Source organism: Lagenorhynchus albirostris, chromosome 6 (assembly GCF_949774975.1).
Source record: "Lagenorhynchus albirostris chromosome 6, mLagAlb1.1, whole genome shotgun sequence".
Taxonomy (NCBI): Eukaryota; Metazoa; Chordata; class Mammalia; order Artiodactyla; family Delphinidae; genus Lagenorhynchus; species Lagenorhynchus albirostris.
This window is the reverse complement of record NC_083100.1, coordinates 25,213,927-25,226,317: the sequence shown is the minus strand read 5'-3', so window position 1 is coordinate 25,226,317 and position 12,391 is coordinate 25,213,927. Positions and strand designations below refer to the sequence as shown.

General features: G+C 34.8%; 1 protein-coding gene across 1 annotated transcript in view; it reads right to left on the bottom strand.

The window, feature by feature from the left end:
- Nucleotides 1-12,391, bottom strand: part of ERBB4 (erb-b2 receptor tyrosine kinase 4) — a 1,131,344-nt gene that overhangs the window by 302,273 nt on the left and 816,680 nt on the right. The window contains exons 6-9 of the mRNA XM_060152176.1: nt 7,921-8,039; nt 5,080-5,221; nt 1,206-1,319; nt 956-1,082 (exon numbers count right to left, since the gene is read on the bottom strand). Coding sequence (XP_060008159.1) covers nt 956-1,082; nt 1,206-1,319; nt 5,080-5,221; nt 7,921-8,039 — 502 coding nt within the window. The remainder of the gene's footprint in view (nt 1-955; nt 1,083-1,205; nt 1,320-5,079; nt 5,222-7,920; nt 8,040-12,391) is intronic.

The following is a 12,391-nucleotide window of genomic DNA, read 5'->3' as shown; positions in this document are numbered from 1 at the left end:
AAAGTGAATACATACTATTACAGTTTCCGGCACAGATCCATATTAAAAGCTATATTTTAAAGTAAAGAAATGCTTTATGTACTAAGACCTACGGTAATTTATCTGAATGGAAAGAAACGCTTTGTTCTATTTCTCTTGTTGTTCCTATTTGACGTATTCATTCATAATGTGTTAAATTGTTTTGCTTCTAGAAATGATATATGTTTAGAGTAATCTTTTGAATTGAAATATGTGAGTGATATTTTTTATCTGTAGCCCGTAGCACTAATATTTAGGAACTAAGTAGTGATATATACAAATAGATAAAATATAAAGTAAAAATATTGATATTTTCATTACAGTTGAAAGGATGCAAACTTGGTCATTTTCCCAGTTAAAAACAGCAGGTGGTTCTGTAATGAAGGGGCCCAGAAAATGTTACAATTTTTATTGCTAAAATGAAATTCATTTAATAGATTTATCACTAACTTCCCAAGTCTAAAACAGAAAAAAGATGCAGCAAGGCAAAGAAAATAACTGAAAGCTCAGAATTTCAACTTACTGATTTGTTTTCTGTGAGATGCATTAATTTATGTTGTTTTGAACTAATTGGTTAGGAATTTGAATGAAATTCCCCACTTTGTCCACTGATACTGTTTCCCTAAACATATCCACAAATGTGCCAAGCTTACTGAAATCTATGGATTTGAGGAAAATGTCCTGTAAATACATCTTAGCTTATATATAAATCGATATTTTTAAATCTAAGTTGTCACCAAATTCATAATCTGGATGTACCCGCAAAATTTGTTTTACTATCACTGCTGGTGAAATCTGGCATTTGACTTTGTTGGAGGAAAGCATTAATGTGTAGTGGAACTCTGTGTCAAAAGGAATCAAACAGACAAAACTAAAGAATCTCTTAAGCTTTGTCTGCACTTCGTAAAACAATTTTCCACAAAAATGTAATACTGACCCATGAATACCAGTGACTAGGAAGATCAAATTCCCATTGATTTTGGTGCAGTTTATGAATTTGTCAATGTTACTAGAATCCACGGTCTGAGCTGACATCAATGATCCTGTGCCAATGCCATCACAAGCTGTAGAAACAAGGTGCACAATTAGAGAGCTGAGAAAATTTTTCTTTAGTCAATAAATTATTGCATTTTTATTATAAAATAACAGTATTTTTCCATTATAAAATGAAAAAAAAATATCATCACCTTTTGGGCAAATGTCAGTACAAGGTTTACACATTTTAATCCCATTTTCTTCTACTTCCATCTTGGAACTAGGGCAGGCACGCACACAGGAACTGGAATCGACCACGAAGTTATCTGATAAAAAAAAAGGTAAAATTAACAATAATGTTGAGGTTCAGCAAAAGATTTTAAAACAAGATATTTTAGGGTTTGAAAATTATTTTCAGTTGAAAATGATAGTATGTATGTTTCTTTCCCTAAAACAACTCTGTCTAAATATCTCCACCTGAAATAGCATCTACGAACACCCACATTCAAATCCAAGGGCAGTGTGTGCTAACAACAACTGGTACTTGCTTGACTACTGCTCCACATTCTGAATTGCCCCCAAGATAGTGAATTTCTTTTATAGACTTAGGAAACTGCATGACATTTAGTTTGTGTTTTTCAGTAGTTCCACTTCATTTCATGTCATGATGCAAGTTTGAAGTCTAAAAATACTTCAAGTTACATGAAGCACAAATGAAGCTGAAGTTAAACTGCCTTGGATGAAGGGAGTGCACTTCATATCCAAGAAGAAATGTTTAAAATGTGTTCATCTTTCATTGGAGTCCCGTAGAAACTGTCGCATAGTTTTACACGAAGAAACAAAATGAAATTTGAAAGGGCAGTACTTTAGGAAAGGTATATTAACTAAACCAGGAACATCTAATTACCTGACATGGTGAAATGTTTAGGAATCCAGTGGTCTGGAATGTGCCAGAACATTCCCTCCCAAAAATAAGGACAAATTTTTGCATCTAGGGCCTCCCACGATAAAGGGAAAACACAATACCTGCTAGGCTGCTTTGGGTTTTGAAGGCAGCATCCTTCCATGTTTGGAAAAACTGCTTCTGGCCCAACATTCAGTAGTCTAGAAGGCTTCCGACCTTGAAGGGGGCCCAGAGCAGGAAAGGCACATGATGCAGGTCCAGGCTGGGGTACAAGCAATTCTGCTACTTGGATCACAAAACCCAAGAGGCTCTATGACATTAGAAGTATCTCTGGCGGGAAGATATGCCACGTGGAGTTATGGCAAGTCCCGACCGGGAAATCCCAGCTGAGACCTCTAGGAATTATACACCATTTAATAAACAACTCCTGACATATTTCTGGGTTCTGGCAGAGATAGACTACCTAACCATGAGTCACGGATTGATCTTGTAGCCAGAATTGCCCATCACACACAAGGTTTTGTTAAAAACCATCATAATGTTGAGCAGGTCCAACAGCAATCCATTGTAAGATGGAAGCAGTGCATTTGGGATTGATGTGAGCAGGGGTAGACGCACGAGTAGACTGCATAAGCAGGTGGTCCAAATCCCCACGTCATCCACCGCTGTGCTGCACCTTTCACTAAGCTCATACCCATGGCTGCATGGGGACCAAGAGAGGGCACGTATGACAAGCTGACAGAGGGAGACAAAAACTAAGCTTGGGGTGTGGGTGCAAGCAGCTGAAGATGGATGGCAGCTGCCCTGCAGCCTCAGTCAGGAGTGGACTTGAAATATAGTGGCAAGGAAAAATCCCACCAATGGGCATAGTTCTGGGTAGTGCAAATGATCCTTTACTTTGTAGGGAATAAACAGGAGTTTAGAATAAATATGAACTCATGAGCAGTGGCTTGCCCTAGGAGAAGAAGTACTGGAAAATCTGCAATTGGGATTGAAGGGAGTCTGGGGTAGAGGCATATATATGAATCCATGAGAGTGGGTATAAAGTGTGAAGATCTTTGTATTCCAAGTTAATATCCACTAGAGGGCATCCACCACAAAAGAGACCCTTTGCTGAGACTCCGTCACAGCCTGATCTCGCTTCATTTCCTTCCCTCGTGGGTCTTGATTCTGAGAACACTTCTTAAACAACCATAGTCTCTGTCTCAGGGGAACCCAACCTGCAACAGGTGTAAACATCCTTTCTGCAAGGTCTTTAGGGATACCTCGCATTTAAAAACTTCCACATTTTTGCAGCAATTTATGCCAAGTGAAATTTTTAAAAAAGGTTACAAATATCTTCATTATCGGTTAGGTCCAGATTTTGCAGTCAAATTAGTTTCAAAAAATATTTGTTGTTTAGGGTTTTTGAATTTCAGAGTTCTGAATTAGGAACTGTAGACCAGTATTTAGAAACTGAACATCTTTGTTTTTCTAAGACAGCTACAGTTTAGCAAATCAAGGTCCCTCAAAGATTTGAATTTTACATAGATAAATAATGAAGTTCTTTAAATTAATCTGTAATTGGATAGACCTAAACTAATCCATGAAAGGAAGTTTATGAGTTACCATATCTATGGTAACTGGGCATTTAATTTCAAAAAACAGTCCTAAGTATTTAGCCCCTTGTCATAACTTAGGAGTTGAGAGACTTCAGATGAGACACTACAAAGGATGTAATAAAGAAAAGGAAAATTCCCTAGCTCAGGTTTTTCTGGTCTTGCACTCCAGACCAAGCCTTGGGCCTCAACCTCAGGGCTTGAATAAAAAGGAAAGCACCAAAAATTTCAAAAAAGCATGGTTTTGACTATCTTTGGGGCAAGCCACCATAATATGAAGTAGTAGAGCAGGAGGACATTTGTCTAAGAAACCGAAGAAATTCATCATCTAGCCACATTCTACAATACTCTCAAGCCCCGTATTTTGCAAGACAGTAGACGGGGAAATATAGGGTAACTTCAGATGAGAAGCTGTTAGATCAAAAACATAACTTTGGATATAAAATTGTTTAAGATGGAAAAATCTCTTCTATCCTAGAGTTAGTGTGTCTGTGATTTTAAAATGGTAAGTTAGAGCCATGTTAAATATATATATATATATATATATATATATATACACACACACTCATAATTATTCTTTTAATCAATATAAAATATTTAATAATAAAGGCTGGAATCATCATTGCTTTCAAAGACTTGTTTTTACATACTATTCCTCTGAACCCTATCCCCTATCCCTTTGATCTTTATAATGTATCTGGGAAAGAGAGAGGGTACATATGATTATCCACATTTTAAAGAGGAGGAAATAGAAAACTAAATAGTTTATCTAAAATCACACGACTCATAAGTGGGCAAAGCTATAACCGAAGCCACTCTAATACCACGTCCCTTACACTTCATACTTCATCACGTGGACAAAGCAAAACAAGAACAAAAACACAGTATCTGTGTGCTGTAGAATGTAAAGTCTTCTTTTAATTGAGTATGTGGATAAAAGTAGTGGTTTTCTTTAGCCTTCCAGTAAGTAAAACATTGAAGAACTGTCTCATTGGTCTTTTCAAGCAAAGAAACTGACTTGAACAGGTATTGAGACATATACTATTCTTGATGAAAGCTAAATCGGTCATTGTGTATCCCCAGGATGAATTGTCAATTTGGTAAAGGCCCCTTAATATGCCCTTTATATCCACTGTTATTGTTTAACATTGGATTTGATGTTAAAACTACAATGCTATACATTCTATAACAAATAAATAATAAGAAATAATTTTAGGTGAAAATGCATTGTTATTAGAGCAGATCTCTTCCATTACATAGCTTGCTGCTACTTAAGTAATCACTTTTCTGAGGAACAAAATCGTGTGCAAAACCATTGACATATAGTGAAAATATTGAGTTTAGAAGTCAATGAATGACACTGTACTATAACTTCAAACATGCCACTACTTTGCTGAGACTATGAACCAATCACTTCAATTTTTTGAATTTTAATTTTCTTATTTGTGAAATGATAATAATAGTACCAATTCTCAAGTAATTCACAATATTGTCACAATTTTGAAATTCAATAAACTTACATGAAATTCCTCTGCTTTTAAATGATGAGCTAATTGATTTGGCTCTTCTTATCCTGTTACTTACGTGGGCACTTCTTGACACAAAATGCTCCATAGGTGTATTTTGCATTGAAGTTATGCTCCAGTTGAAAGGTTGTTGGATTGTAGACAAAAGTTTGCGGACACTGAGTAACACATGCTCCACTATCGTTGAAGTTCATGCAGGCCTGCAACACAGCAAAGATTAATTTTGTTTTAAAAATAACCTTCATAATACTTGTTAAAGGGACACTACTACAACAGTTCTGTGATAGGTTGTATTGTTTACTCAGCATACATCAATTTCATAAAAACTGGAAAATCTGATAACTTCCTAGTTGTAAGGGCTTATTTTTTAACTTTGCATTTGTTTTGTACTTCTCAATTTTACAAAACTGTTTTTCTAATGTCAGTAAATATACCATCTACAGTTATTGATATTCTAATTGCTTGGTATCTATCCATTGATTTCTAAACTGAGAATTGGTTTAAATTATTAAAGTTAGATAATAGTGAAAACTTATTTAAGCTTACCCTTATCCAAAGGGTTTATGTTGAGTCTTAGAGTCTGGCAGTGACAACTAAATCTCCATTTGTACAGGCTAGACTTTCCTTAAAGCTGGTTTGGAGAGTTCAGTGCCTTAAGTGATACGGTAAGTCCATTCATCACCATCGTATAGTGAGAAAATGTGATGGTCATTCAAACTGGACTTAAAGAAAAGTCTCTGGCAGGTGACTAGTCAAGTGTAAATGTAGGGGGTACGATGCCAAAATGTAAAGAAGTAGCTATACTTAGCCCATAATTAAATAATATGATACCATTTCCTATATAGTCTTTTTCATAATGTTATACCATTTACTAAAAGTCACCAGTTCAGGTAAATTTGTTTCTGCTGACATATATTTGTATTGAGACCTCAATTTGTTAATATGTTCAAATGCATTTGAGAATGATTAAAAACAAACAATTGTACCACCTAAGAGTTAGGTATTTGATATGAAAAGAGAACATATGTATAAGTACATAAAAACATGTGATTAGCAAAACAGGGGATGAACTAATTATCTTAATTTAACAATTTAAACATTCATAGGAATAATTTAGGCCTTGGAAGGCAAGCTAATGAACTCAAGCTATATTTTACATATCATCATATATTGTACGTATGCTTATTAATAAGCACTAATTTATTCTGTTTCCTCAAAACATTTTCTTAATCAATTGTTGTTTTAGCAAGCACTTTATCACAAAGATGACAATTCCCTGATGATGGTCTACGAGATGCATAATCAGAAGGAGATTCACTGATAATACATTATTCACTAAGATGACACTCTCCAGGAAGAATCTATTAAAAACCAATCTAGGAAACTCAGTAAGTTTTAATTTACGGGTATAAAACTTCATGTGTCCTCATAATTGCTTTACTAACATATTTTATACAGTGTTGTGCACAGATTGCTTGGCAACAAAGGGACATAAGCCAGAGAAATCAAACAAGTTTACCTTCCAGACAGCATACAATACAACATAACTTACACCAAAGTCTTGGTGTGGCATTCTTGAACATTCTGTACTAAATGCCAAAGTGGAATCACTGGACTATTCCATAAAAGTAATGAAATGAGAATTCTGAAGCTCCCTCAGCGCTCTGCTTATTGTGATAATGGAACCATGAAAAAAATGCAGTGAAGCTTCTAAGTGAAAGTTAACATCAATTGTTGGTGTTTATTGTTGCTACTGTTTTGAAATTACTGTTTTGCAACACTTGTTCAGCAACTTCCAGATCAATCTTCAATCCCATGTCTGGTGACAGGCAAGGGAAAGAGTCTCAGTTCAAGATCTGCTGAGCATCTTCTGTATACTTTTAACATTTTTCTTCTCTTTCCTTCTTCCTCCCTACTCATTTCTGCAATACACACTTTTGTTTCACTATAAAATTAGGATAGACAAATTAAGTTTCTTGTGACATTAAGAAATTACTGTGTATCTACATCATAAGAGCTATAATCTATAATTTGCTTATTTCCAGAATTAAGTGCCAAATTGAAAAAAAGACTCAGTTCTAAATATATCTGTGTATTCTCTGGATATTTGAGAGGGGAAAAAAAAATAAATTCCTGTGTGCAATTTTAGCAACAAAAACAGTTTATTATTTTATGATTTTTAGCTTAAAATGAAACTAATGCTCTGTGTGTATGAAATTTCATTAACTATAGCTCACAGAATTGTCTGCATGTATTCAAAAGAATAGAAAGACCTTTATCAAGGATATCAAAATGTAATTAAAAAGTGACCCCTACAAGCTTTAAATATTAATTTTGAGGACATAAAAGTGTCCTCTTCTAAAATAAAAATCATACAGATTAGCATATAAATTGCTTTAAACGTGCATTTGTAAATCTTATAAATCTTGAATAATTTAGCTTGTAAACAATATAAACTGTAAAACAGTTAAATTCATAAATTTGTGTGATTTAATCTTGAAATTTATATTTGAGAAATAAAATGCAAGTGCCCCCACTCAGAAGACTCGACTCAACGATGCAAGAACACACATAGGTAATCACCGTAAATTCTGGAAGGATGCTGTTAGCTTTTTAAAAGATATCTCAATATGTTCTCCTTCATGTTGTCCAATAAACCTCACTCATAATATAAATTGTAATCAGAAAGACATAATTCGTTTAGTAGAACAGAACAATCCTAGTTAATTAATAGCCACCCAGTGAAGGAATGACTTCTAGGAAGTCAGAGTATCTTTCTTAATCCTAAAATGGCAAAATTTGATCTTATCTTAATAAGATATTAAAGACTCAAGGTGCCTGAGTCAAACCAGGATGGAGGGGAGGACCAGAGAGTGAAAGGGACAGCTGCCAGACTTACAAAGCAGTCGGTATCCTTAGGTCCCGAGCAGCCTCCAGCACATTCTCGGTGACAGCAGTCACTAACGTAGGGTCCGTAGCACCTGCCATCACACTGTTCTGCACAGACAGTCCTTGTCACTGCAGAAGACAGAGATAGGTCCTCATCAAAGTCAGCCACCAAGAGAAACTTCTAAGGGGATTTGGAGTAGCTGAGAAAAGTTGAGCCCTGGAGAAACAATGTACTCAACTGTCATTGACTCAGCTCAGCAACCATTTACTGAAGGAAGTCTGCAATTGATCAAAATTACTGTAAAACCCAAAATTACTGCAAAATTAAAACGCTTCAAAATTAATACACGAATTTGTTTTCTATATTCTTTCTTGTTCCAGCAAATACTTAAAGGCTTTACAAAACTCACACAACTTAGCAAGAAAGAATCAAATTTAGAACAACTGAATGCGACATTTTGGCAGGTTGTGAAGGATGGAGTCAGCAGCGAAGTCAACTTACAGTGTGCACAGTGAGGGCCTGCAGCGGGAGGTGTCCCCAGGAGTGAGTGCAACATTTTTGGCAGTCAATGCAGAAAGGGGAACAGAAACTTTTACATGATTCACATTATATCATTCCTATCAGATACATCGATGCTAGATAGGTGATAAAATGGATATGTGACTGACAAATAAATAGGTAGGTAGGCAGGTCGACAAAGAGAGATAGATAATGGATCTGTAGTAGCACAACTGTTTCTATTCCTGAGATTTAAGTGAAATTTCTTCTAAGATTTCTGAAAAAGAAGGGAGTTGTGTAAGGAAGAGTGCAACACCACAGGAGGAAGGAAAGGATGGAGGAGGGAAAGAAAGAAGGAGGAAAGGAAGAGAGGGAGGGAGAGAGATACATTCATAACAAACACAACAAAAACTTCTATTAGTTTTTTCTTATAACAACCTTCAATCCAAGTTGACAGCAGTATGTCAAGGTATACATTGGACATCAAAATTATAGCATTGAGGGACACATTTCTGCTTCTCACATTTATTCCAAAGATATATTTTAAAAGTATTTAGAGAAATGAATTTTACAGCATATGTGTAGCACATCATTTCTTTGCTTCTGTACTTCCACTTCAGCCTTGTTTCTTCCCACCTCTTTGAGTTCTTCAAAGCTTCCTTCACTGCTTATCATACCAAGACACCACTCTAGTGTTCCTCAGAGCTGGTCTTCACAATTTTCTTTGGTCTAAGGGCTCATATACCTAGATGAAATCATTCATCTCTGCTTTGCATACTACCTATAGGTAGATAACATCAGATCCAGATCTGAATTCTCTATTGAGATGCAATATGTATTTCTAGGTGTCTACAAAAGTTCTCATTTAAATGTACAAAATGGAATGTATCATTTCCCCACCTCCACCATCGAGTATATCTCTCTTATTTGTTCCCTTGCCTCAACTAGTGATAGTACCAACCATCGAGTAGCTCAATTAAAATTTGGGGACATGTTTTCTATTTCTCCTTTCCCCTCACCCTCACTTCTCATACCTAATAAAAATCCCAAATACTAGCAATAGATATTTTTCATTACTGTCTCTCCTCTCTACTCCAACTTCGTTCTGAGACTTAGCTCTAAATTATTACATAGCCTTCTAAAAGATTTCTCAGATCACAATCCTCTATGACACTCTAAAAGTAATGACTGGAAAATATGGGCAACTGCATATAAATCAGTGTTGTTTCACAGTATGAAGCTTACTTCCCATCTCTGCACTAGAGGAGTAAACCCTTAGCAAGGAATAAAAGTCCTCTATCAATTGACCATCATCTCTACCGGCATCTCTCACTACTCTCATTGTGATCTTCACATCCAGACAGAGAAATACCACGTGTGGTCCCCAGTTCCTTTCATGGTACTCAACTGTAATTTTCACTGCCTTTTCACAAAGCATTCCTTCATGACGAAAAGAACCCTATCTGCCTTCTCTGTCTAGCAAATACTCATTCATAAGATCCACTTAAGGTGCCATTTTGCTCTGAAACCTTTTCAGACACATCTCCACCCTGAGTTAATCTGACACACTTGCTTCTGAGCAAGTACGCATATGAATTAAATCTACTCATTAACTCTTCATATTCATACATGTGCTTTACATTAATGTTCCTATCTTTTAACCAATTGTTATATTTATTTAGATGTCCTAATTAGTAATTAATACCATATAAAGGAAACACTTTTAAAGACACTTTTGGAAAGAACACATTCAAATATAATTCCTCTCTTCCAGATTCAACGAGGCTCTTTTGATGTATTAAGAGTTGCTCATTGAAATGGCAGACATATGTTAAGTAATCAAATTACTAGATTTGAAATCAGTGTTATCAAGGACAGTCTACTAATTTGCTTTTAGTTGACAGGCTTTGCTCAGCTGGAAAATAGCATGAAGTGAGAGAGCAATCATATCCTATAAATCATATCATGTTTTAATCCTAGACATATATGTCTAAGTGTTCATTTCTCTTTTTAACTCTATGGTGATTTAAGGTAACTATACAAAATGTTTCAATTTCTCTTTATTTATATACTTTGGTCTTTCCTACCAAATGAGGAAATTAATGTATATAGTATTTAAAGAAATAACCATGATTTTATTTTTATAAATTATTTATTAAATGTTCATAAGATAATTTCTCTCATTGAGTACACTATTTAAATATAAAAACAATATGTTAGAAAAAGAATCTAACGTAGTACAACCTTAGGTTCAATAATTATTATACTGTGAACTTTTAAAACATGTATTCAAATTATTCAATCATATGTGTTGTCAACTATAAATTTTTCAAAATAGCAATTTCTTCCATACAGTGGTCACCTATCTCACATTTTCTCAGGACATTTTGATGTTAGAGATGCCATTCCATTTCAGAAACATGCAAAGAAACATCCTTCTAAGTCATTATTTTTTAAAATTTTGATTTATGATATTAAAAGGGAATTCTGGGATTTGTTTCAAAAGCAGTCTACAATTATTTTTTTTCAAAAGGTAAGATACATTTAACACTAAAAAAGCACTATTTGTTATCATAGTTTTCACACACCTAAAGTTCAGTAAGCATGAAACGTATTTAGAAATCTTTGCTTGACAGATAATAAGTAAGCAAAAGAACAAAGCAATAAGCTTAATCTCTAAATAATGATGAGACACTGTTAAGAAACATTTCTTCACATTGTTATGAGTTTTTGTTTCCAGAAAGAAAACTTTCCCTTTGTACAGTCTGTTTAATGGCACTTGCTGATTAATAAGCATTACTTAATATGAATTAAACACATCAAACTATAGTCATATTTTATTATGATGAAAACACAAAACAAAAAACAGGTCCTGAAATCAATCAGATAATTCACTTAGCCTCCATGGGAACATTAACTTATAATTGCTTTGGTTATTTTAATTTCCATCCTTGCTTGACTATTATTTCATTAGAATTTTTTTCCCCTATATTTATTATCTTTTCTAAATTGCTTCATTGGGTACATTACAATATTTGGGTTGAATTTTTACTAGCTTGTTCTTTAGTGGTACATCACTAACTCTGATTGCTTAACATAAAAGATAAAACCTGGGAAATTAAAATGCTTATTATATTAGGGTCAGTAAATTTGAAATTGGAAACGGGGATTCATTCAAAATATCCATGAGAATCAGATGGATATTGGGTCCTTAACATTCAAGGAACCAAGCATTCTGTAGTAGTAAGAGGATGCTGCTGAGAGAATATCTATCATCTCAAAAAAACTAAATTATCTATAAGTAGGTTTATTACATCAGCATTTCACTAATAAAAACAAGGGCTGAATTACTTCTTAACATATAATAGTAACTACCCTTAAAGTTACTCCCTTAGAAGAAATTAATTTTATTTGAAGAACTTTAGCAATTTACTAATCAAATATTTACTGTTACTTCTTATGAGTTACAAAAGGAAAATGAACATTCATAAATGATGCAAAACAGAGCATTGACATCACGGTGACTAAACAAAAGGATCTCTGCCCATTAAAAAACAAATGACGTAAATTTAGGCAAAGTCTTTGCGTTTTCTTCCTACATTTTACACCCGGCCCCTTTTTTCCTCCTTCCCATCCATTCCTCCTTCATCATCTCCTCCATCTTTGCACCCTCAGTGCCTTCTGCTTCCCTTCACTTCCTCTACCCAGTGGCTCTGAACCAGGCTTTCTATTAGATCACTGAACAGGATTCTTGCATCAGTGAAAATTTTGATTCAGTTGATAATCAGTGGGGCCCAAGATTTTCCATTCTAATGAACTCCCAGGTTATGTCACTGCCTACTAGTCCACAGACCTCATTTGGAGTAGCAGGATATAGAGTACTTTAAAAAAAAAATGCCTGGGAATCACCTAATTCCTATTAAATCAAAATTACCTGCCATGTTCTAGGATTTGATACTTTTAATAAGCTCCCCAGGTGATT